Consider the following 27,571-nt stretch of genomic DNA (forward strand, 5'->3'; position numbering starts at 1 on the left):
CAAAAAGTCACTTTTTCAGTGCTTGTGCACAACCTTCTGGTCCCTTGTGGGCCTCCTTTCACTGTGAAATGAGACAACCCAGTCAGACTTTTGTGAGGGTTCTAATGCAGAAGACACCGATCCACGTCTCAGTCCCATGTAGCATTGAGACGCGTTTGAATGTGAACCGCCCCCATCTGAGTAAGTCAACAAACAAACCCTTCAAAGAAAGAGGAATTAATATCAACTGTCCACAAGTAAGTAATTAAAAAGTAATTCTGCTGTGTTTCTTTCTTTCAAAAAAATGAAAATAAAAAAAAGGTATGTGGCAGAGAGACGGAAGGCTGCGGCGTGCAATCCGCTGTGCGCTTCTTCACACAAAACCAATAAAAATAGTGTTAATTGTAGATTTATTCATTTGATCGGATTTTCCGGCGTTTCCATGAAACAAAAAATCCCCGCGTCTGAGAGTCCAGGTGCGGTTTCTGCCACAAGCTTGGAGCCCGGCCACGAAAGTGGGAACAAACTTTTAAATGAGGCCTGGTAGATGTAATAGGATGAAGATTCAGCCGCCGGGTTCATTATTACTCAGCTCAAATTTGTTCAGAAACTGATTTTAGTGGACTGATACGGTGAAACAAGCGTAAATACAACGAAACCCCGAAGCCAAGCTCAATCCCCATTGGCTCACAGAACTCTTGGCCTCAGGAGGGTGGCTCCACCCACAAAAACCTCCTTGGATCCCAGATTTAGTATTTGGGATCCAATCTGAGCAGATTTTTATTGTTAGATCTGATTCACCGTCTCTACTCTTGTTCAGGAGAGAACAGTGAAAGTAGGATCCAAACAGTCATTACTGTACATTCTCTAATGGTGCTCATTTCTTTCAAGAATTTCTTGTATTCTTGTTAAATAATGGTGACGTTTCACTTTGCAGAGGACCCATGGAACCTCCTGATGGGCCCCTGTGGGTCCCCGGACCAGACATTGAGAACAACTGAGATAGACAATATGTGCAGGACGTAGGCAAAGTAAAATCAGGAAAATGTGAACACGTTCTAGTACTTTGGATGTTTTCGATGCATAAAAAGGTGCAATGAGTAACATTGGACAAATAGCGACCACTAGAGGAAGCCATGGAAACTACACCAACGCTGCCAGACGTCACTCTCCTCCTCCAACAGGCTTCTCATAGATTTCTCACGAGAGGATATTTGATGGAGATTTTTTTTCACTACTTTGTCATTCTCTCATAATGTATTTGCAATCAGCATGTACAGAGTTCAAGAGCAAGGCACTTCGAATCAGATTACGAGCACAATTCTAGCCTTGAAAATGCAACACTAAAAACATTCAACATAGAAGAGTTTGTGCGTGTACCGTTAAGTGTGTGTTAAAATGTGTGTGTGTGTGTGTGTGTGTGTGTGTGTGTGTGTGTGTGTGTGTGTGTGTGCGTGCGTGTGTGTGTGTGTGTGTGTGTACCTCAGGCTTGCTGAGGCTGGACGACACCAGGCACCCCGATCCAGCGTCCAGGTCCCACTGCTTGCGGCCCTGGTTGTGTGGATCCAGAGCAGAGATGCGTCCATCCAGAGTGCTGATGATCACCAGGGACCTGACGGTAAAAACACACTCACATTAAAGCCTGCTCTAGTGCACATAAACATACCAAGAGACTGCCTGGTGGCCAGGGATAAGTTGGGATAAGTTCAGCCCTTTTGCATCCCCTCTGGCCACGAAACACAACCGTTTATTTAAAAAGAGAATCCGTAAGATCATTTTGCTTAAAGAAATCCCGTATATGATGCTTCATTTAGCAGGCACTTTATAAGAAACAGCCATTCAATGTTTTTACGTTATATGCTCCTCTATATGCCATTGCTGGTGTCAGGGTCCGCCACCGCAAGAAGTGAAAGCAGAGAATATGCTCAAGCAGCGTGAGCCTGTTGTGGTGAGTAAACTGTTGATATGGAGGTGGAACGTTCACAAAAAAAATAACAAGAAATATGCCGAGCAGCTCAAGCGACCAAGAAAACAAAAGCACAAATGAATGGATGAGAAGAAGGAAAGCCCCGGAGGAAATACAGTGACCGCGGCAGAGCAGTGAAGAGTAAGAAGGGTTGAGTATGATGTGTGATGTGGAGCTGAGCCGTATGTGATATTTGATGCATTGATGATATGAGGACGCATCGATTTCACAGTAACACCATGATTTCACATTCCTGTGCTCAACCCTTGGAATTTCCAATATCACACATTTCTATGTTGATTCAAACGGGCCAGAGAAGGCACAGTGCAAAAAACAGGGAAATATATGAATGAACATCAGAATTACGCAGTAACAACATCTACTCAGTTACATATACTTAAATAGTCTCCTGAGGAAAAAGGCTTATGATTTGTGAAAGTCAAGAGATGACTTACACAAATGTACTGGCATAAAGAAAGTTTGGGAATTTCGGTCACAAGGGACTGATCATCAACATGGAATCTAAATATACCATTTTGAGGGTGGGGGGCATCTAATTAGGATGTCATTTGCGCTTGAAAATATAATTTCATTAAAATACCATGACATGTAATTGATGAAATGTTGCATATCCTCACATAAAAGATAAGATATTTAAGTTTGACTGCAGCCAGCGCCGGGTGTGACTGCAGCGAGTTTAGCATGCAGGACGACCTTCCTCTGCAGCCAGCAGCACATCTGGGCCGTGACAGAGCCCATCCTGTCAATCAGAACCACAGCCGGGGCTGCCACGCCCGCTGGACGGGCCTCCTGGTGCTCTGAAGATCCATGATCCCATCTACGGTATTAAAACTGCCAAACGCTGCCAAAGTGCCACGGAGCGAGGCCGGCATGTTGCTGATGGAGGACGGATTCCAACGGTGGTTTTGTTTTTGTTGGTTTTTGGTTTTGGGCGTGTTAGGGCAATGACTGCTTGGTTGAGATGGCTCCTTTTAATCCAAAGGACATTTTAATGACGTAAAGTTTGACTCAAAGAGCAAATGGTTCCATTATTCCCCGTTTGCCTTCTCTGTGAATCAATATCAGGTCAAAGAAAGGTCCAACAGCTTTGCTTTGCCTCAGGACTGAACAAACAAGCGAGCAACTTGACCTTCACTATGACCCTGAAAGGAGAAGCATGGAGACTGGCTCCGTCCCACAGCCTCCACTGGGCAGGGAGACAGATGGTGCCAGTGACAGCTAGCGCTTGAGGATATATTCAGAGGGCGTTATGGGTAATTTATCCGGTTTAAAAGCGACCATTAGACACATTTCATTTGGTTTATAAAGCTCAGTGGCTTCCGTGTGTTGCTTGAGTACAATCTCTCAACCACAGAAGAACTTTTGGATTGTTTTGAGGACAGGCTTAAGTGTCTATTACATCTACAGATATAAGTTATATTGCATTTGTTTGTGACTATAACTCTGGATAACAATGCTCGTAGATGTTGGGCCACAGATTTTCGGCTGTAAAGTCGAAAGTCTCTGTTCAATAGCTCTATATATTTGTAAAGGCCATTTCACTGCACTTCAAAATGTTGACGAGATGTAAGATGTAAACTCGTACTTTGACTCGTAAGTAATTCATGATATTCATCTGTATTCATAAATGTTTGGGTAAACCGAACAGCTGAAGGAGCATCCCTCCAGTGGGGCTGGGACAAATGAAGCTCGACTGTAGTTAAGCCCATTTCCGTGTTTTATTTTCGGAACTCAGCGACGGCTTTGTGTGCTCTTTGATTTCATTTGAGAAAAGTCAATACAGCGAGGCCTGAAAAGAACACAGGGCTACCCGTGGTGACTTCAGAATTAGGTATGGGTGCTCTGAAACGTTGAGCTGATAAAGGACATCCTCCCTGGTCTGACTGCGTGAGGGCAGCGTTTAAACTGCACAGCAACAGAGTTTGAAAAGTGCTGCCTCGGTAACTCCAGGCTTAAACAGCGAGACCCCACCATGCCCCGCCCTTCCGCCCGCCAACCCCTCCATCTTCCACGCCGTCCCTCTCCTGCTGCAGCGGACGCCAGCACCAATCACCTTCCAGGCCTCGGGACGGGACGTGTCCGACTATTGATCTGTTTGTCTGGAGGAGACGGCGCCTAAACACACAACTTCCTCTTTTTTTGTCTCGTGTAACTGGGGAAGGTCTGCGGACGGAAGGAGCCGGGTGACTGTGCTCCGGCCGTGCCCGAGATACGTCCACGACAAGGCTTTCAAGATTCAAGAGGTTTTGTGGCAAAGAATCACACAAGAGCTGAGAAAACATATATTCCTTCTCTGTCCTTCACTTAGCACCAGGAGTTGCTCAGCAGATATGAGGGGAACATTGTAAAGTCAAGAACCCATAAACGTCAAGTTCTCTCACTTTACACCTTCACTAAAATGTGAAGTTGTGAAGGCCGACCACAGGTTAAATATATTGACAAGTATGTCTGTTCGGGTTCGGATACCTTCTGAAACGGGTTCACCACCTTATCTTAGATTAAAAAGGTATAAAACAATTGATGAAAATAACTTCAACCTGTAAAGCTGAACCATTTAAATAATCCACTGCTCAAAAAACTCAGTCCATTCAATAGACCAAACCAGCAAAGAGCCAGTTTCCTTAATGATTTCATCTATTTACAACTTTAACCCTCATTAACGTAGAAGGGTAACCACTGCCATGAGACAACATACACACAAGCTGGAGTATCAGAAGATTTCCTGAATATCTAAACATACAAAGTTGGTCGTTCATTCGCTCGTTTTCCACCGACGCCCTCACAACAAGCTCCATGTGCGACCCCAGACTCATTCCTTGTTCGTACCCTGACTTGCGGCGGAAGCGCACGCATTAAAATGCAAATGGGTCCGCTTAACATTAATGAGCCATGTGTGCGCCGGAGCCCATCAAAGCCCGGGATTATCGGCCCAAAAATCTGCTCGCAGCGCTATCGGGGCCGCTCCGCCAACCTGGAGGAACACTCTGCCGAGGAAAACATTGTTGCCCTTCCTCGCCTACCAATGGAAACTCGTGGCGCCAAAAAGCCCGCTCGCTGCCTCCTGATTGGCTGAGGAGCCCTGCCAAAAATATTAGGCTGATTGGTTGTTGCTAAGCAGTAGGCATCCAGCGATGGAGGGGGGGCTGGGAGGGAGAGCGTCACGCAGGGAATGCAGAAGTGAGGAAGTCATTGAGAGCAAGGAGTTCAACTTCACAGGGAGACGGGATGAGAGAGGGAGAGAGAGAGAGAGGGATGGGATGAGGGGGAGGGATGGAGACGGAGGGGGAGAAAGATCAAAGCCCTTTGTGGAGTCTTTGTAGGAGGGATAAAGGACGGTTGTGGGGGTGGGTGACTTAACTAGACAATTTAGGTAAGAGATAGCAAGAGACGGAGGCAGGGAGGGGGATCTACTAAAATAACACCAGTGGTACTCTGCCGCCAGACGGAACCAAAAGAACAACAAACAAACAAAGAGACGGACAGATGAAACCAAAAGAACAACAAACAGACAGACAGACAGACAGACAGACAGAGCACCAGTGTCTCTGGTTTCTCCTTTCCTTGTTTTCCAACTTGAGGCAGTTTATTTTCCCAGAGCCTCCAGTTCAGGTTTCCCAACGAGGCACCAAAGGGAGAAACATGGAGCCTGAGGGTGGAGCACACAGAGGAAGGAGGGAGAGGGAGAGAGAGAGAGAGAATGAGAATGAGAGTGAAAGAGAGAGAAGGATTAAAGAGAGTGAGTGGAAGAGAGAAAAAATGAAAGATGGAGGGACAGAGCGAAGGCTGCCTGCAGCTTTAAGGCCGTTAGCATCGTAGCTTGTACCACTGTCAACATGTTATAATAATAGACGACGCTTCACACTGTATGCCAGGGAGGGTGGCCAATCACACACACACACACACACACACACACACACACACACACACACACACACACACACACACACACACACACACACACACACACACACACACACACACACACACACATTTACACTGGACCAGATCCTCTGAGGAGCAGGAAACAAACCAAAGTCCCGGCCAATGGCAGCAGCCTGCCCTCCATCCATCAGCCAATCACAGCGTGGCATCTCAGCCCTGCCTCGGCCAATCAGCGCACGGCTCTGCAGTGTGCAGGCCAATGGGAGGGGGAGACGGACTGTAACCATGCAACAGCCAAGAAGCCCTGGTTACACGCTGCAGCCCGGGGGGGCTGTCTCCCTGCTCATGCTAACACTAAGGATGAAAATATGAGCGCGTGGGGAGCACGTGGAGAAAGTTATGGCCGCGCCCTGCTGGGGAGAGCTGCACTGCAGGCTGCTCACAGTAACTGCTGAGATCTGCACAATATCACACTCAACTATAATCGTTATATAACAATAATAATAATATTAATATCAATAACCTTCATTTGTAGAGCACCTTTCATGCACAACATTAAGGGAAGGCAATCAAACAATAAAAAGGCAATAACGAGCAAAATTATCATTTTGTTTTTGGGTCATCAGTTCAGACCCTTGGAGGATCACGATCATTCCTCAGCAAACACTTCTCAAATCACTAGCCTTGAGATATTACTTTCACTCCAAGGGATTCTCAAATACTTAGCGAGTTACTCCGCCCAAACAACATTGTCGTATTTCCTTCATTCATTTAAAACGGTGTCTGTCAAAACAACAGTGTTCTGCCTCCGTGACTCCAGATGACCTCACTGGAAGAGGACAGTCAGTCAGCGCTGCTCCGGCTGACACAGGAGCAGGATTCAAAAAGCCTCCAAACCCTTCAAGATCACATTCAAGGACACCCTCACTTCAAACTGAAAGGAAACGAGGAAAAAAAACAAAAAACAAAAGAACTCTCCCCTACAAACTCAACTTCCTTGGAGGGAAGGCTGAGTCTTCTCACTTTTCTGAAGGCTATTTAAAAGATGAAAGAAGAGAAAAGATTTGAAAATGGTCCACTGAGGCCCTCAAAGGCAGGGGAGACAACGGCGTACGCAACTTTAAACCCCACTTATCAATCAATCATCAATCAATCAATCAATCAATCAATCAGGCCAATACACAGCTTATCATGGAGTTACACCTTAACAGCAAACCTCTACTTGACATGACCTCAGTCCATTTCGTTCATCGACTCAACTTCCCAGGAGATATTTCCAGATTGATTTCACCGTATTAGAAGCGCTCCAGTCAGGAACCTGACAAGGAAGGTTACAAAAGCCTTTAAACAGCCGATGGACCCGTCAGACCAGGGGGCTGAAACTGGGAGGGGCTTCCAACATCATTGTATTTGTTTCGATTTTTTTGTTTTGTGTTTTTGTTTTGTTTTTCTGCACCCAGACGACCTCGTCCGATCACATGTCGGTCAAAACCGAAGTTGGCAGAGCACAGAGCGACAGATCCAACTCTACGGCTTCACTGCTCCTGGCAGTAAGACAACTGGTCTCGCGGCCCGTCAGGACATAAACAGAGAAGTGAAAGAAAGCCACAGCGTCCAGCGGGTGCGGCGCGGCCGTTCCTAAAGCCCCAAACACTGCGGCGGTGCAGCAGGTCCAGCCCCGCCGCAGCGATAGGGTGTGGTTTATGTTATGCTCCACAAAAACACGCTGCTCCATCACTTCCTCTCCCCAGCCCACGTGCTGGAATCCAAACTCCATGGCGCCACTCTCCCGTCCTCCGATTGGCCCAACCGCGGCCTGGATTCAGGGATCTGACTGGTTGTTGCTAAGCAGTGAGGAGCCGTCCAAAGAAGGAAGCGGGGCATCAGGGTCCTAGTGCTCCACACTTTACCGCATGTTTTGACTTGTTTTTTTTGTTTTTTTCTAGATTCTGCGCTCCGGCTTCTCTTCTTCTTTCTCTTTAAAATCTCCAACACCTTACCCCGCTGCCCCACCCAGTGCTGCAGTGCAGCAGCCCTAAACCAAATAACACTTCCTGCTGAAGTCGTCCGGCTCCGTTAAAGTTTGACAGTGACATTAATAAGGAATGGGGTTTTTTTTGTTGTTGTTGTTGTTTTGTTTTTTAACCTCCCTCTTCCTCAAATACTTGATGAGGTGAATCAACAAAACCTGAATGTTTGACTCTGAACACAGAGATATTGACATCAAGCAGGGAACAACAGGTGCTGGGTGTGTAAACAAGTGTCGTGACAACAGGGATGAAGTCTTGATCAATTTTTGATGCGGCATCAGCTGCAATGCACGATGAACAAGCACACACTCATTTATAAAGCATTTCAAAACAACCATACGAGAGTTGAGAGAGTCAACATTTAATACGCCACAAACCCTAATAACTGGGAGAAGGCGACAGACATGAATAAAAACATGGTGGTCACACCTGCCCAGCCTGCTCCCCCGTGACCCGCGCGCCCCGTGCGAGTGTGGTTTTCATTTCTTTTCAGTTTTTCGTGTGAATGTGAGTGTTCGGTGGTTCTTGGTTCGTCCCTCTATCGCCGTCCTCCGCTGGGGTCCTGGTTCCACAAGTTGACCATCCGTCAACAAGGCTCACTCCACCGGCCGCCGCCAGCAACGGGGAACTGCGTAGAAGCTCCGCCGTTCCCTCCCTCCGGTGGCAGCCACTCGCGCCGCTGGCCTCCCTGCGCTGATCCCGTGTCAGCGCTCCCGGCTCTTCCTGTCCGTCCTGCTTGGCTGGTCTGCTCCCAGTGCAGCTCTAGCTCCCCGCCCTGGAGCCAACTCTGTCACCTCTTGTGCCTCCTGTCCCCTGTCTGCATTTGGGTTCTTTCGCCTGTAAAACATCCTGACAATGGTGACATGAAGCCGGTGATGTCAACGTGTTTTGTCTTTTACAAAGTGCTGAATCTGACAAACATTAATTCTTCGGACCTTGGCACATTCCGAAGCAGACTCCTTCCTCCGGCCCCTCACTAGTTTTCCGCAGGGAAGAAAATTTAAAAAAATAAAACTTTCCTCGAGGGAGTTTGGCGCGACTTCAGAGGCAGCCAGACATTTTGGGGACAGGCTCTATTAATAAAACCAACAGCATCTCCCTGGTTACAGATCAGTGTGGTGAACCCCCCCCACAAAAAAAGAAAAACAAGGACATGAACTCTCTGCTTTTGAGAAGAAAGACCCCAAAAAAAAAACAACAACACTTGTCTCCTCCTTTTCTCACTCCTTCGGCCAGAACTCAAATACTGACCCGACCCGTCTCTCCGCAGTGATTGGTTGATGAGTGCCCGGCCGGTCCGTCTGATTGGCTGTTGCTAAGCAGTAAGCCGTGGAAGATGGTAGTCGCCGACAACGGCACAGAGCTGCTTGCTCTGGTAGTTTTTTTTTGTTTTTGTTTTTTTGTGTAACTTTATTTACAAGAGGAAAACAAACAACAATGTCTCAGAGAAGATATGTAAAGAAAGAACGGAGGAAGCGACACAACAGCAGGTCCGGCTGCAGCAGTTTGGAAGTAGATCACAAACGATGTTCCAACAGCGGAACGACTTCATCTGCTGCCTGCCTGCCCTGAGGCGGGGTGGGGGTGGGGCTCCATCTCACCTCCATCAACTCCCAAAGGTGACGGAGGTCCCCGCAGAGCTCCGACGAGATTCAAAACCAGCCCGTCCTCCACACACACACACACACACACACACACACACACACACACACACACACACACACACCTCCAAAACAAAAACAACACAACACACGTTAATTTACCCCGCGGAGCTAGCATGTGGATGTGTAGCGTCAAGGTGACAGATGTCAGTGCTCAGTCCCACCAGAGCCCACAGCTGGATAATTTATAGAGGCAGGAGATGAACAGAACTACGGAGGGAAGGTGTGAAAGAAAGAGAGAGAGAGACAGAGAGAGAGAGAGAGAGACATCTGCGACGGCTTACTAACTGATTCATTCTTGTTTGCATGAAATCAGCCTTTTTTGATGAGCAATCATCCTCAAAAAGAAAAAGTAACTGTCTATTTTCTGTTTCAGTGTGCTGTCGCGTGCGTATGAGTGACATGAGAACGTTCTACCACGTAATCGTCACAAAGAAAATCTGCCTTTTTAAGACAGGAAACACACACACTTTTCTCAACCTGGTTTGGAGTAGTTTAGTCTACTGCGCCTGAGGTCGGGTCAAAGGTCACCAGAACACTGAGCGTCTGTGTGTCACACACACACACACACACACACACACACACACACACACACACACACACACACACACACACACACACACACACACACACACACACACACACACACACACACACAGAGACAGAGAGTGAAGGAGTAAAAGGGAGAGAGAAAGATTAAAGAGGAGTGAGACTTTCCCACTTCCTGTTCCATAAATCTCCCCACTCTCAACCTCGTATCATTTCTGGCAAATTGCCGGTACGGCTGTGAATGGAAGCAGTAACATTTCCGTAAAGAAGAGGTGGAGCTGAATTTAAATATTGCACCAATAGTGGGGTTTTTAATGAATATTTATTTTGTAGAAATATTTTAAAAATATTTTTTCGGGAAGAAAAATAAAAACAAAAAACATTCCGAAAAACGGCGAAGAGTCCTATTAGAACCTTGGAGCTCGGCTGCAAAAAAGAGAAAGTGGAGCACGTCCAGTCTCTACGGAGACAGGTCTTTTTATTTAATAAAAATTGTACGACGTCTCTTCTTAAAAATGCCACTCGGGCCCTCGATGTGTGTTTTACAGTTAAGGGGGCGGTGCAGGGACATTGCAGTGCAGGGTGGGGCCGGAGGGAGCGAGCGGACAGGGAGAGGTAGAACGGGCGGAGAAGGGTCTTCTCCGCAGGCCGAGAGCGGAGCACAGGTTGAACACGATCACACCGATGTCGTAACACTGGCTTTAGGGTCATTGTGTCCGGGGACGGGGGCTCTGGGAAGAGTCCTAGGGGCGGGGCCACGGGGAGCCAAGTGCCGGTGTAACAAAACTATCGTGTTGTCCCGTCTGGCATGATATTAGGCTCCTCTGCTGTCTGACCCCTTACGTACTGTATCCATAACAGTCATCTACGTAGGAACACACTCCACACGGAACTGTTGTGTAAAGGAGGCTCCGTGGGAATGATACCTACTGCCTTTCAAGCATGTTTTTATCCAGCAATGTTACGGATTCCATCTGGGAGGGAAGGGGCTGGGGAGCGAGAGAGACAGGTAGAGGAGGGGAGAGAGAGTTGGGGGCCATTCAGACAAAGAGAGAAATAGAGAGATAAATAATTGAATAATAAACACAAAGATGAGAGCGAGACGAGCAGGTAGAGTGAGAGGGAGCAGATGTCATCCCGTCCTTATTCCCACCACAGATGTGTCGGTACCTGCTCTGTGTGACAGAACTGGGCTATTAAGAGCAGGACACACACACACACACACACACACACACACACACACACGACAACTTTAGCGTTTCCATCAAACAGGAAGGAGTTTGTGATTCATCTCAACCTCACAACATACGCCAAAAATTGTTCGATTTCTATGGAATATTTTGATTCCAGTTTCAATATTTCAATATGAAAGTATTATAAGATATTTCTTTAAGTGCGGTTTTTCATGTTATTTATTTGCAAAAACGTGTTGTTTTTCACCGACAGTTGCTGCCATTTACTGAACAATAACTCGGCAGGTTCATGTATTTTAAGAACTTATTGTCTCAATGACCTACTGTATTATCTACTGTATGTACTGTATATCTCAATGAATAAGAAAAAACCCTCAACATAACTCTATTGATTACCAGGGGTGAAACTCAGCTGGGCAAGGAAAGTGACTGAATTTGAATATGTAACACCCTATGAGAGAGAGAGAGATGCAGGGAGGGAGGGAAGCGAGAGATGGATGAGGGGAAAGAGAGAGATGCAGGGAGGGAGGGAAGGAGGGTGTGAGCACCAGACTCAGACTCTGTTGTTGAAAGTTCATTACTTTGATGGTTACCTTCAATGGCAGCGAGTACAGCAGCTGCTGCAGGAAGCTGCTCTGTGGCGGAGGGCGTGGTCGCATTTTAAACTGTTAATTCAATGTTTTCAGTCGCGGGTTTTCCATGTGAGATGATCGAAATGTGTGACTCCATCTCCGGACGTGTCAGGACGTTCTTCAACAAACTCATTTAAAGAAGCATGTTGTGCTCTGACATTCTGCGCCCCCCCCCACCCACCCACCCTTTTCTAACCTTGTTTATTTTTCCCAGACTCAAAAAAAAAGAACTAAATACAAATTAAAATATAACTTCTGCTTTAAAATGGAACTTTCTACTATTTCAGCTCCTTTCACCACAACGTCGAGACTGGAGTTTGAGTCACAAACAAAGAGGTTCGTACACATCAACACCGCCGCATGAATATCCATGTAAATATTGATCATGAAGATGAAAAACAAATGTATGTTTCCTACTATCGTACAGTCGTCGTATTCCCTGTGAGTCGGTGCCCTTTGGGGAAAGAAAATTCATTTAAAAAGGAGGAAACTAAATAATGTTCCACAAGCTGATAGTCCTGTTTTGTTTTGTTTTTTTTACAACAACCTTCCCTCATGAAGGTTTGAAGCAGGGAAGAATAATCTATTTTGTTATAAGCAGCTCAGGAATCAAAGGAAACCAAAAGGTGGGCATCGAACCGCCTGCAAAGTGAGGAAGACCGCGCCAGCGAGCTTCATCCCGGGAGGAGGGACACCACACTTCCTAAAAGCTGGACCTTCGGACTGAAACACCACCTCACCTGCTGTTTACATTCAGATGTCAAGTTCTCTTTGCACTTTGCATGTGTTTTATTTATCCAGAGGGGACAGATCCAGGAGATTTTCACTGTGGACCAACATCAGGGTCTGGTTGACATTTCACCTGACGGCTTCACACTTTGTGACATCAAGTTTGTGCAACATCAAGACATGTAAAGGCTTAAAAAAGGCTGTGTTTGTCTTCTTGGGAAATATTTAGCTGGGAATTGAGTTCCGGAATTATTCCATCGGTACGTGTTGGCTCAGGCACAAAATAAATATTTGCCAACTTTGCCGCACTCGGGTGCAGTACATCCACAAGCCTGTGGTTGAAATTAAGACATTAGGAGTGAACACAGATACGAGCGCCCGCCCCTTTATTTACCACTGACGGCACTGGGTCGATGGAGGCGGCATCTGCCTTTAAATACCTGCACTAGGTTAAGGAGTGCACACACACACACACACACACACACACACACACACACACACACACACACACACACGATAACACTTTAAAAACCAGGTGCAAAGTCCAAAGAGCCAAGAATAAAAATGCACAAAATAGACATGTGTGTAGAAGTGGACTAGGAGCAGCACTGGTTATACAAGTATGTTACATAAGGACATATGACAATAACAACAACAACATACTGTAGTTACAGTAGTTACAGCAAGTCAAGAATGGGCGCTGCTGCTCTATCACACACACACACACACACACACACACACACACACACACACACACACATCAAGAAGGATCTATAAACACAACTTCACTATGTTGAACAAGTCAATTCTCCACAAATTGTAAACCCAATTTTCTGATCAGTTCGTTTTGTTTTGTTTTTCTTCCATCCGGTAGCACACTGTCATCAATAGGTTTAAGATGCATTTGAAGCGTTTGGGGGTCATACTGTGGGCTCTACTGGAGCCATGTGCAATATGTCAACAAACCGATTTCACTGTAAATCGATCACCAAACACGTGCTCTGCGACAAAACAACCAAGAAAGAGGTTTCGACCCAAGAAAGGCACCTGTCCTCCGCGGATAAACAACCGGGCTTCCCCAAAGTCCTGAGGAAGCAGCGGAAACAAAGCCCTTCTTGCCCAGGCATGTCTGCTCTGCCCCCCGCGCGGAGGACCCCTGTCACCCCGCTGTGTGACCACCGCACCACTCACCCGGTCTGCCGGACGGCCCCTTCACTTTCCCCGTACGGCTCCTCACCCCCGTCCCCCGCGGCGGCTCCGTACTCGTCGTCCTCCACGGTCACGTCTCCGGTCCCCGCGGCGCCCCGGTTCCCCAGGCCCCGCTCCATGACCCCCGCATCGCCTCCGCCGGACAGACCCGGAACTCGGGCCGGGCCGAGGCCGGGGTCGGGGTCTGGGTCGGGGTCGGCGGAGCCCTGGGAGCCCGGAGCCCCGAGCAGCAGCAGCGGCAGGAGGAGCACTAGGGAGATGCTCGCCTTTCCACAGTGAAGCCCTCTCTCCATTTGTAAGACTGGCACATTAGTGACTGGTGCGAGTTTCCATGGCCGCGGAGCAAAACGGAACAAAATGGAGTTTTAACACAGTTTGTCGGCGGCTCAGCTCCGTCGCGGCGGCTCCGCAGTAAACAGCAGCGGCCGCTGGGACTCCATGTTATTCCCTTTATACTTCCCCCCTCGTTCGCCTTAGTAACGCTAGGGCCCGCCCCGTTTCCACGCGGCGATTGGACAATATCGCCGGCGCTGTCGCGGCGAAACCCCGAGCGAGCCGCCGATTGGTCCGCGGCGCCGTCGATCACGCCGCCCGGCACACTAAGCACAAGCTCATTGCGCCGGAGCGCCGCCGCTCAAAGGAGGGCGGGACCCAAACAATCCCGCCCCCGTCTCCCCCAAAACACTCGCTCTGATTGGCTGACCGCGGTCTGGCCACCGCCGCTCAACACTGCGCACGCGCGCTCACGGAAAACCGACGCAAAAAGTTCCCCGACGGCGGCTCCCGCGTCCGGGGTGCGCTCCGCCAATCAGGACGCGGCTGGCAAGGAAGAGGTCTGCCATTGGCCGGCTCGCGCCGCCGCGGAATGAACGGGCGCCTCTGATTGGACGAGAGGAGCTGTCCGTCAGAGGTGGTTGCCATGAGCGGGGCGGGGCCAAGCCGACAGGACTGGAAACGTCAACGTGGCCACAGCGATGACGGAAAAAAATAAAACATATTATTATTATTATTATTATTACACAAGTCCATTCATCCACAGGCCGGGACGTTTATCATCAAGTCGTTTCCAGACATTTTTATTTTGACGATAAATACATTTGAACATTTAGACAGTGTTTGATGACGTCACGCAGAGGTGGAAAGTACTGGAGTAAAAGTACTTCGTTACTGCACGGACGGGGTACGACACCACGATGCAAACATATAACTTCACCTTTAATATTCTTCTACATCTCCAACACCGCTGAGTTACTTCAGTTTAAAATAATACAATGAAGAAGTGGGCACCTGACTCTACTTCCCTAACTTCCGGCACTTTCCCTTCCGCTTTCAAAGCGGCTCGGGTCGCACCACTGCTCAAAAAAACCTTCACTCGATCCCAATCAAGTAGAAAACTATCGTCCGGTCTCTCTCCTCCCATTCCTTTCCAAAACCTTAGAGAGGGCGGTCTCTAGACAGGTTACAGAATACCTGTCAAGAAACAACCTTCTTGATACACTTCAATCTGGCTTCAAAAGTGGTCACTCCACTGAAACAGCCCTGTTGTCTGTGACAGAGGCCTTAAAAACTGCTAGAGCTGCTGCCAAATCCTCGGTTCTCATTCTGCTTGACTTATCAGCTGCTTTTGACACTGTCAACCACAGCATACTCCTGTCCATACTCTCAAGCATGGGCATAACGGGCAGTGCACTTTCCTGGTTTGAATCTTACCTCACTGGGCGCTCGTTCAGTGTGACATGGCGAGGCCAGCTGTCTGTGCCTCACCACCTCACCACAGGGGGGCCCCAAGGCTCGGTGCTAGGACCCCTCCTCTTTGCCATATACACCACCTCACTGGGCCCCATCATCCGCTCACATGGCTTTTCATATCACTGCTATGCGGATGATACTCAACTCTATCTGTCCTTCCCGCCCGACGACCCCACTGTCTCGACGCGGATCTCGGATTGTCTCGCTGACATATCCACATGGATGAAGGATTATCATCTTCAACTAAATCTGGCGAAAACGGAACTGCTGGTCTTCCCGGCCAAACAAGGTATTTATCACAACATTGATATTAAAATCGACTCTATCTCTTGTTCCTACCAAGGCTGCAAGGAATCTAGGTGTCATTATTGATGACCAACTGACATTCTCGGACCATGTTGCGCCGTCTCCCGGTCCTGCCGCTTCGCACTATTCAACATCCGAAAAGTCAGGCCGTACCTGAGCCAATATGCCACTCAACTGCTGCTACAAACCTTGGTAATGCCCAGTCTCGACTACTGCAACGCCCTCTTAACAGGCTTGAGGCCTGTGCGGTGAAGCCACTGCAGATGATACAGAATGCGGCGGCGTGACTGGTGTTCAACCAGCCAAAGAGGGCACATGTCACTCCGCTGCTCACCGAGCTCCACTGGTTACCTGTAGCCGCTTGGTTACCTGTAGCCGCTTGGTTACCTGAAGCCGCTTGGTTACCTGTAGCTGCTTGGTTACCTGAAGCCGCTTGGTTACCTGAAGCCGCTCGGTTACCTGTAGCCGCTCGGTTACCTGAAGCCGCTCGGTTGCCTGTAGCCGCTCGGTTACCTGTAGCCGCTGGCATCAAGTTCAAGTCTCTGATGCTGGCCTACAGAGTGATTGTTGGGAATGCTCCACCTACTTAAATGCTATTGTAAGAGCACATGTTGCCCCCCGGATGCTGCGCTCGTCAAATGAGCGTGGCCTGGCTCTGCCGGCCGTACAGCCACGTCCATCCAGGTTATTCTCATTTGTAGTTCCACGTTGGTGGAACGAGCTGCCAAAAGTGACCAGAGCAGGGACCTCCCTCTGTCTTTAAGAAGCACTTGAAGACCCAGCTCTTCAGTGAGTACCTCCTGTCCTAACCTACAATTACTTAGCACCACCTTGCAGTATTTATTGTTACACTAATCTCTGTCGCAATGTAGCTGAATGTTATTCTCCCTTGTAAGTCGCTTTGGATAAAAGCGTCTGATAAATGACTAAATGTAAATGTAAATGATTACAAACTAAGACCAGGATGCGCGTCAAAGCACTTTTGATACTTGAAAGTACTTAAATACTTCCACACAAGGAGAAACGTCAACGTGGTACTAATTCGTTGTGTACTTTCACTACAGCAAAAGCTCTGAGGACTTCTTCCACCACTGTTGGTACTTGTGAATAAGACTGTACTTCAAAAATAAAGTACAGCAGACATGCTGTGCTCCCAAATATATAACTAAATATAAATATATATACACCCACACATATATATGTGTGTGTGTGTGTGTGTGTGTGTATATATATATATATATATAATGTATATATATATATATGTATGTGTATAAAAACAACATACATAACATGTACATATAAAAACACAGGGTTCCTGTTGATCTGCGTCCGTCCAGGTTCCAGGCTTCTCACCCTCTGGCGCCCCCTGGTGGGTGTTTGTATATCCGCAGGTGCTACCTCCCCTCGTTCCATATCGAGGGATTCATCCCCAAATACTTATATTGCTAGTAACAATGCATACAGTATTTTTGACATTTAAGAAACAAAAAGGCCGTAAACCCTTGTTTGAAAATGGTACAAAATAATATTTATGTGAATATAATTTCTATTAATATCCATTTATAGCAGGTTTATTGTCGTTTAAGATCTTCATCAAAATGAAGGGACAAAATAAAGCAGACTGTTAAAACGTGCTCAGCTTGGTGGTGTATTTGGACACAGTGGTACTCTCACCTGAGGGTCATGACAGCAGCTTCATCACAGTCACAGTCTTTACAGTCGAGGAAAAATAAATAAAAGACCACAATGCTGGTTTAAAAGATCTTAACAAGCTGTTAAATCTAGATGTGGTCCACAGCGGAACACACGAGGTTCAGAACAGGAAATTAAAAGCTTCAGCGGTCACAGTACATCAAATTCATGAAACTACTTTCAACCAGCTACTGTATATTCATGAATTTTGTATTTTATGTGTATTTTGAGGGTTTCGCCGCCGTCGTATACGGAGAGAAAAAGAATAAGGCATCGTGAACAAGGCAAAGTGAAAAAGTTTGGAATAACTAGTAAAACACTGATCAGGTTCCTATGGAAGCACCAGGACTCGGTCACTGAGCCTGCATTCTTAGATGGGTTTTTTTAACATGTGGTGCACATTGTCATGAGCAGGTTGGACCTATCACGTTGGTGTAAGTAGGTGAGCAGGTTGTAGAATTCCACAACTTCCTGTTCTGCTGCTGACGCATGTGTCAATTCAAAGCAGCTCTTCACATGTCACTCGTGTCTGCCCTTCCACCTTAATCAACATTCTTCTCATAAAGCTCCGAGCTCTTCTATCAGGGTTCATGTGTATTCTGTTTCTAACGCTCACCAGAGCCTCGTTGCATCCTCACTGTAGATTACTACGGAGCACGTTTCAATGTTAATCGCTATATTCATCAAATGACTTGCATTAATAATTTGATCAATTACAGCTGGGAGGTGAATAAGAGCTTCTATGGAAACATGAAGACATGTTTCTGAATGTTTCACCATGCAGCGTTACAAGGCTCTTAGACAAAGGACAGTTTGGAACAATTTTGTGTTTCATTGAGTGACTGGTTTCAAACGAAGCGGAAGCCGCACGCAGGCTGAGAAACAAACACAAAACAGGAAACCGAAGCAGAAGCAACGTTCAGGCTCAGCGTCCAACACGTATTACTTTGAAGTGTTTTAGGGAGGAGGTGGAGGGATTTAACGGAGCTGCACTAAAATAACAGACTTCCTCCATCTTTATCTAGTCGCTCCACCTACCGTGTTGAAGCTGTTTTAGCCAAATGAAGCTCCCCAACGGGGGCTGAGCAGCTGGTTGTGCTTCCATGGAGGCTGCAGATGATACATGTTGGAGGTTGTTCTTCTCCAGCTCCTAATGCCCAGTCGTCAAATGACTACAAATGTGATTGACTTGAGGTGAAATGTACACAACCACCGGGACTCCCGTTCAGGGGACACGCAGTCCTGTGTTTTCTGAAGCATTTCGACAAAAACTAGATTTTGAACAAGTCCCATGATGGCTGAGACGCCCTGATTCTGGGATGGGCAGCTCCAAAATAAAGTGAAATCAAATACAATCACATTACATTGAAGTGTGAAATGGAAAAACTAAATAAAGGCATGAAGCTGCTGGAAGGTGAAGCATGAAGCTGCTGGAAGGTGGGGTGTTGAAACTGTTCTGCAGCTGAGGTGAAAGCAGCAGCGTGTGGTGTCAACACCCCTACAGAGATCCTGCTGGAGCCAGAACCAGAACCAGCGCAGTCCACTCTGAAGAAGCTCTGCACCACCGCTCCACCCACAATGTCAGCGGGAATTCAGGAATCATTTACAACGTTTTAATTTGGGTTCTTATTCTTTAGTGAGTTGAGGACCTAATGTCTGTGTTTAACCAGAAAAGTGTTTTGGGTAATTACTACTTATTAGTACTTAGTACTACTCGACTGTCAGTCACAAAAGACCTCAAGAGCCAAAGTGGTCGACTTTTGCTGACGACAAGTCTCCGAAATGAACCAAACGTTTGGTTCATGAAGTGTCACGGAGCAGACGGAGCCGACCTGCATCAACCCAGACACCACACGGCTCAACTCCAACTACACTTAAGTTATTTTTATTTACTGACATTTATTCAAGGCTGAATTTCATAAAATCTCAAGGCACGGTTCAGTCCAGTTCTGCTCAGATACGACGCCTTCATCATGCCTGGAGGAGGAGGAGGAGCGGGCTCCAACACTCAACACAGTAGAAAAATAATTCAAATGTTATTATAATGTTGTTATAATGATGTTATTATAATGATGTTATTATAATAATGTTATTATTATAACGTTATTATAATGTTATGACGCATCAGGCACTTCAACACTCATGAAGATGGCAGCACCACCTGCAGGTTCAGACAAAACTGCTTCCTCACAAGATATTTTAACTAAGAATATTTCAACTCTGTTTTTCCCCCAGTGCTGCAGGACGTGTGTGTGTGTTTTTGGCTCCGTGGGGTCGTTTCCTATAAGGACACTTGCAGGACGGTCGCACCACCTCCTCAGTTGACCGGAGCGTCTCGGACCTGGACGCTGCCGTCCTCCATCCCAAAATACGCTCTCTCCGCCATGTTCACAAAGAGGCCTGTCTCCACCACGCCTAAAAAACACACACACACACACACACACACACACACACACACACACACACACACACACACACACACACACACACACACACACACACACACACACACACACACACACACACACACACACTTTAAAAACCAGGTGCATCGTTCAAAGAGCCAAGAATAAAAATGCATAAAATAGATAACATGTGTGTAGAAGTGGACTAGGAGCAGCAGTGGTTATACAACTATGTTACATAAGTACATATGACAATAACAACATACTGTAGTTACAGTAGTTACTGTCATCACAGGAAGTTACAGTAGTTAGAGGAAGTTAAGAACGAGCTGCTGCTGCTCTATAAAACCTCTTGTCCCCCAAACATGGAGATGAAGAAAACAGGAAGTGACTCATGTCAATTTTTGGGAACTTAAGAAAGAGCTTCACATTGAATCTGCTTGGACAGCCAGAGACACAGCCATCCCAGAATGAGCCTGCTTCAACGTGAGCTTCTCCTTCTCACCTGGAATCATCTTGATCTCCGTGTTCACCTCCTTCCAGTTCTGAGACTCCTCAAACTTCCAGTCCAGCAGGAAGTTGCTGTTGTCCGTCACCACCGGACCCTGAGGGCGAAGGACGGAAGATAATAATAATAACACAAACATGAATAATATTAACATTAATAATATTCATCATAATAATAATAGTATTATTGATATATTAACATAATTAATATAATATAATATCAATACTAACAATATTAACATTAATAACATTAACAATAATAATAGTATTAATATTAACATGAATAATATTAATAATAATAATATCAATATTATTATTAATAACAATAATATTAATAACGATACTCATAAAATAATAATGATATTAATCATTCCTAATAAAAAAAATATATTAATAATAATAGTAAGCATCTTCCAAACTTATATGTTGGGGTTTAGAAAGCCTCACAACTCACTCCTAAAGAGATCATTTCTCATTTGGTTTATTTATTATTACTTAATAATATTTCTGATTCCAAGGTGGCGGCGGAGGGGAGGCGCGGTCTCGTCCTCCGTCCACAAACCCCCACCTCGTCCAGCTCCTTTTCCCAACCGTGAGGTAAGGTCCGAGCGCCCAAGAGGCGCCGAGAGCAGGTGTCTGCCCGGCGCCTTGCTCAAAAGCACGGCGGGTACACTATGAGTCAGGCGGACGGGAGACGACAGGCACTCACGGCTTTGCTGACGGCCATCCTCAGGGCGGCCACGCCCCCGAAGCGCCTGGCGATAGCCCTGGAAACAGGGACGTACGCCATGGGGATGACCTCGATGGGAACGCCCTTCTTCCACTGCTCCCCAAGGGCCGTGGAGAGCTTCCTGAGACACACAACGCTCAACGCTGTCACGTGGTTTAGGATGCAGCTACGTCACATGGTCTCACACCCCCCCCCAAAAAACAATCGCAACATATAAGTGCTGCTAATGCAATTGCAAGAACGCTCCATTATTTATGGTTATGGTTTCCTATCTGACTATAACAACTATTTTGTTGTATTTTATCTGACTTTGACTCATATCTTTATACATATATTAGTTTATGCTGCTGGGTGGAGGTTCCAGCCTCCAAAGCCTCCGTCTGTCAAGTGCCCATCTCTGCCGTGGCAAAGGAAAACTGTTGTTTATTCAATTCTCATTATGTGCCAACTGTCAATAGATTGAAATACAATAGTTTATGAGTTGTGTCTTCAACACACACACACACACACACACACACCTGTAGTCGGCGATGACAATGAAATGTTTGGCACACCCTGCCACGATCTTCTCCTGCGTCAGACATCCTCTGAGGGAGAAGGGGAGTGAGAACCAACACAAGTCATGTGATCAGTGTTGAAAGCTGCAGAACCAGCTCACCCTCCTCCTTTGATCAGAGTCAGCGCCGCGTCCACCTCGTCTGCTCCGTCGATGGCCACGTCCAGCTGTGCGCGCGCGCACACACACACACACACACACACACACACACACACACACACACACACACACACACACACACACACACACACACACACACACACACACACACACACACACACACACACACACACACACACGTTTTCAAAACAGTTCCACAGTTTTTGAAAGTTTTGAAACAGTTTGTGGGAGCGCGTGGTACCTCCGGGTGTCGGTCGAGGTCGGACAGAGTGAGTCCGTGCTGGAGGATGAGCTGCCGAGCCTGAACAGCAGGAGGAGGAGACGTTTAGGATGCAGGATGGAGACGTAATCGAACCACAGCAGAGAGCGTCAGAGCTTCATGTGGTGAAAAGCTCAAGGAGGAAACAAGGTGGTTGAACCTTTCTTCCTTATCACCGTGGATGCGCCTCCTTATTAAGTACTGAGTACTTTACAGTATTTGTTTCAAAACAAGTGGTTAAAGTGAGTTCAACAAGGATCAGTGAGCAAAATCCAAACAGGAAACAGCACAGCAGGTTTTGAAACATGGTGGTACTGGTATAATGTGATGGAGTAGAGGACGAGGTCCAGACTCAAGTCACCTTCACACAAAACACTTCTTTAAACAAGGATATTTATCAACAAGCAGGAAGGGAGTTTTCATCTTACTACACACAACAAGTTTGTTGGCAGCGCTGCTCACTCACTATTATTATTATTATTATTATTATTTCAGCAAAAGGTTTACGTGCTACACCTCCCACAGTTCATTCCCGAGCCGCATGAACACAAAACACACCAAAACTGGCCCAACCCAGAATCATAAGCTTTCAATTGGTGGAAGGTTTTCACCTCCACTTTCCAAAAAATAAAATCACTTTCAGGGACAGATTTTGGCCACAGACACGTCCATAACAATCAACCATTTTGACCATGTCAAATTCACCACAGCTGCCACAGACATTTTGTCCTCCCACAATGATCTGATAAAACAGTGCAGCAGCTACAGCTACTTTTTGTGATGTCACAACTGTCGACCACCTCACAGCGGCTGCACTTTTACACTTTGGTTTGTTTGTTTTTCCAGATAAAAGAATTAAATAACGGAGCTGCTTATTCGGCTCCGCTAAAGAGTTTCAAAATAGGATTTTAAAAAGTTCCCTCAGTTCTGTTGGTTCAGTGAAACGTTCCGGTGTTTCACCGAATATCAACACGTCTGACTCCGTTCCAAAACAGAGTGATGTATAAACAGCTTTCATCGTTCCGGTTGTTGTCATTGTCACGTATTTGAAGCTTCCTTCCGCAAACACAAGGTGTATTTTAACCTTCAAGGCTCTTTTTCCCCCAATATGTGGCTGCGGCAGACTTGGGGGGGGGGGCGGAGGCTGTGGGAGGCGAGGGGAGGTCAGTGTGGTAGACTGGGGGGGCGGGGCGGAGGCTGTTGGAGGCGAGGGGAGGTCAGTGTGGTAGACTGGGGGGGCGGGGCGGAGGCTGTTGGAGGCGAGGGGAGGTCAGTGTGGTAGACTGGGGGGGCGGGGTGGAGGCTGTTGGAGGCGAGGGGAGGTCAGTGTGGTAGACTGGGGGGGCGGGGTGGAGGCTGTTGGAGGCGAGGGGAGGTCAGTGTGGTAGACTGGCGCTCCCTGCCTCGGTGCCAGCTGTGGCCAGTTGAATGACTGGCCAGTCACAACAGCTGGGAAGGTTCTTGTGTCTGTTTTCTCTTGCAGTGAGGGGAATGGCAGGGGGACGGCACGGGAGCTGGAGTCCCAGTAGAGGCCCGTCCGAAAAAGCACCGTCCTGGTTGTGTGGACAGCATGTGAACTATTACAAAGGCTGCGTGCAATAGAACATGCCGTGCCGGCGCTTCCGCCCCGAGAAACACTGCGTCCTTGGGGGAGCGACCGCACTACAGCGGCTAACAGAACCGCTTCCATGACTGTAAACTGCTTGTTTGGCTGATATGTGATCAGTTGGAACAAAACAAAGAACTTCCAAAACGTTGCACCGACCTGGAAGGACGTGGGGACGCACACCACGTTGAGTTTCTCTTGACGCACTCTCTCCGCTGAAAGAAATAAAAAAACAAAAACCTTTTCAAACAACACGACGATGAGGTGAGGTGACACTCTGCAGCCTTCTGGACGTCAAGCTCTCATGTAGAGCTGAGCTTGGGCTCCGCGTCGCTGTCCTCACCTAATCTGTCCACAGCGTAGACGATGGTGGAGCCGCTGCCCACTCCAACAACCTGGTTGTTCTACGGAAAACATTCTATTAAGCTTTATTTACAACAAAACACAACAACTACAGTGTCCTCACCACAGGGAATCTTTTCTCACGGTGGTGGCTCAGGGCCTTCATTATTTAACATACTATGTCACATTGCAGGAAATAATAGTTTCTGTGAAATGGGTCTCGTATATTGTGAAGGATTCTGAATCATCTCCACCTGTCAGACCGTCTGGCAGATGGAGTTGATTCACTTTCTTCTTTTTTGACTTTATTCCTCAATGGCTTGAAGGAGAGCCAGGAAACCCTGTGGTCGCAGGCTGCAACGTGTGCTTCAATGCACGAAACTCACTTCCTAAAACACCTGCACACACAGTTAACCTTTCGTCACACCCACAGTTTGTTTGCTTAAATACAAAGCCCTGAAATTAGGTCCAAATAAAATGCAATAAGTCATATTGAACTGCACACATTTTAGTTAAAACTCAATGAGTTAAAGAAAACAAATGTATTGTAAAAAATATATATATCAATTAATTTAATTCTCTGTGCAGGAACTGTTTTTTGCTTTGAAAAAAACATTCTAATTCTAACTGATTAATAAAAATATTCCTCAACTTCAGTTAAAAAAACATTTTTTTAAAGAAATAAACATCAATTGCTTTGTAATAATATTCAGCCACTTTATTATACAAAATGTATTTATATTTTAAAAATATTAATATATAATATATACAATTATAATATATACAATTTCTACTTATTTTCAAGCAAAATAATAAATTTAAAATAATTTCAAAAATACTGTTTACTCTGGAATTACAAAATGAAATGTAAGGACTAAAATTGCAAGGACTTGTTTTCCCATTTTCGAGGACTTTTCAATGTGATGTCTAATAATTAAAATCGTATTCATCTTATAAACTTAAAATAATCTTTATATAGAAACATTAGGGAGCTAGATTTTAAACTCCCACACAGGTGTGCACACAGTGAACTGGAAGCTTGCTGTTATTATTAATAATAATATATAATTTTGTCATTATTATAAGAACAACTAATCAATAAAAACGTCCTTACTTTATAACTTTACGAGCGATAGAGTTGAAAGAGCAGCGTCCATGCTAGCTAGCTAGCGGCGGCTAACGCTAGCTCCCCATGCGGGACGCTCTGCTCCGCCTCCCCTCGTCCTCCCTCCCAACAAAACCTCCACCCGCCAACTTCGTGTCGGCCACCAACGATAGAGCCGCGTGAAAACGGTCCCTCCGTCACCCCCGTCACCCCCGTCACCTGCACATGGTTGTCAACCGCGGCACACGCCGCCAGCTTCTTCGCCTCCTCTGCCATGATGTGTCCGCGGGTCCGGGGAGTCACATGGACCCGCCTCTTACGCGGAGCGGAGGGGAGCGAGGCAGCTGTGAGCCTGGAGTAGAGCCACCTCTGGAGCCTCAGACCCATCCCACACCGCGGCGGGGCCCAGCAGCAGCAGCAGCACCAGCAGCAGCAGCACCACCAGCAGCAGCAGCACCACCAGCAGCAGCAGCAGAACCACGGCCACGGAGAGACGAGCTGGTCCACTCCTCCCCGCGGCGCTCGGAAGGGGGCGCTGACCTGAACGCAGCACGGCCTCGCCGAAGTGTTCGTCTCTCCGAGGGGACGTGAACGCAGCGCCGTTGATTTCCAGCCGCGCCAGAAATGGTGCTGCGTTCAAGTCCCCTCGGAGAGATGCGAACTACGCGCTTCACGTCGGCTCTCAAGTTGTGAACAGGTCTTCAGGGGGAGTGGAGCGGACAAACCACGTGGTCGACTCCAAACCTGGGTGCAACTTTACTAAATAAGGCCGGATTTCCACCTGACATGTAGTAACCTATACAATACAATACAATACATACATAGGCCGTCAAACAAATAAGGTCATGATGTACCGCTGCTCAAGATCATTGACCTTTCTCTGCTGTAGTTCATACATTTAAGGTGTTTAGTCGATTTCAAGTTTCATCAGATATAAATCACTCTTGAATAATTGCATAATTCCATTTCTCCTATTCTTTTACTGTTGTCAGTTTGATCACTGTTTGGACCTCCTTCGTGGAACAAGGGGGGGTCTCAAACCACGGGCTCAGGGGCCGCATCCGAGACAATTTAACGCGGCCCGCCACTTGGTGATAAGACATTGAGCCCCAAATGCTTTCTTCAAATTGTGACGCTTCATTAATAAATGCGCACAAACATACTTAATGTTTTCAAAATATAAAACAGAATTAAATAGATCATAAGAGGGCTGTTCCTAACAGGATTATGGGGTCATTAACAAATGTGCAGGAGAATAAAAGCGCATAGAAACGGGCCGGTTTTCCCCGGAACAAGACAACCTGACCAGTGGCCCCCAGGTCATTGGAGTTTGAGACCCCTGCCTTGACCCTTTCTGACCCTTGACCCTGAGTGTGGTATTTGGTGCATCACGGCGAGATCCTCTCTATGAGAACAAAGTACTGTACATCACGACTATTCTTTATTTGGCAAACAGCTTGAGATAGTCTCTTTTTCAGTGTACAGTATATATTTATACTATAGTAAACCAACACATTCTGTCTGATAAACATTTTCTCTTATTTTTACATATTACAGCTTACAAATATAGCTGATCTTTTTGACAAAATTACAGATCTGTTTGACACCTAAATTAGTATGCTATATAAAAATCCACACATTGTACATTCATGATTAGAAAAAGTAGGCTATATGAAATCAGGATAAAACACCACAGTAAGCATTTTCAAACAAATCCAATTAAGAGGGGTGGAGTCAAGGTTTCACGAGCAAACAAAGCCTTTCACTCAGAGTCCTTTTGGAGAGAAGTTCGGGTACAGAGGAGATACCAAGGAACGACAACAATACCGTCACATAAGAAGAAGAATGTCCGAACCTCTGTACTCGCCTCAAGAGTGATGGCCTAACACCTTGCCGTGGATTATAAGGATCGTCGATAAAAACCAAACTTTGCATTGCAAACAGTTAATATTCCTCCGCGCCTCACACTCCTTCTCCGGTGCCGTCTTTAAAGCTTAGTCCTGGGAACACGCCGACATGCGCTCAGGTCCCGTCCTCGCCGCCAAAACGCCACCAAGACACAGTTAAACGGAACCACTTCAGGGAGCTGCCATTGGATTTTTGTGAAATCAACGAAACTGTAATAAAACCCTTTGTTGTGAACGCCTCGTTACACCAAAATATATCAACCCCCCCACCCCCACCCCCCACCCCACACCCCTTTTACCTCCTAACCAAAGTTATTATTTTTTTCCCCCAACCACGAGAAAAACAGTGGCGGAAAATCCAGGTTGAGAAAGTAAAGATTCCCGCTACGGGCCTTCATGTCCACCATGTTTTTAGCAGACGGGCCTGGACCCCGGG

General features: G+C 46.7%; 2 protein-coding genes across 3 annotated transcripts in view; both read right to left on the reverse strand.

Moving 5' to 3' along the window:
- eif2ak3 (eukaryotic translation initiation factor 2-alpha kinase 3) overlaps positions 1–13,886 on the reverse strand; it is a 38,139-nt gene extending 24,253 nt beyond the window's left edge. The window contains exons 1-2 of the mRNA XM_080012833.1: positions 13,834–13,886; positions 1,462–1,591 (exon numbers count right to left, since the gene is read on the reverse strand). The gene's annotated coding sequence lies outside the window, so the exon portion shown is untranslated. The remainder of the gene's footprint in view (positions 1–1,461; positions 1,592–13,833) is intronic.
- A 3,648-nt stretch (positions 13,887–17,534) lies between these two features.
- rpia (ribose 5-phosphate isomerase A (ribose 5-phosphate epimerase)) lies at positions 17,535–25,748 on the reverse strand. 2 transcript variants are annotated; one of them, XM_080013009.1, is made up of 10 exons: positions 25,448–25,748; positions 24,125–24,185; positions 23,941–23,996; positions 22,158–22,217; positions 21,899–21,963; positions 21,759–21,827; positions 21,220–21,361; positions 20,509–20,608; positions 19,912–20,013; positions 17,535–19,605 (listed from the first exon to the last, which is right to left on the reverse strand). In XM_080013009.1, the coding sequence occupies exons 1-9, from the start codon at positions 25,613–25,615 to the stop codon at positions 19,916–19,918; spliced, it is 819 nt and encodes a 272-aa protein (XP_079869135.1). In that variant the 5' UTR covers positions 25,616–25,748; the 3' UTR covers positions 17,535–19,605; positions 19,912–19,915. The 2 variants fall into 2 exon arrangements, with proteins under 2 accessions (XP_079869135.1, XP_079869134.1); XM_080013008.1 differs by having other exon boundaries at positions 17,535–20,013.
- Positions 25,749–27,571: the final 1,823 nt, after the last annotated feature.

This window comes from Zeus faber, assembly GCF_960531495.2.
Source record: "Zeus faber genome assembly, chromosome: 13".
Taxonomy (NCBI): domain Eukaryota; kingdom Metazoa; phylum Chordata; class Actinopteri; order Zeiformes; family Zeidae; genus Zeus; species Zeus faber.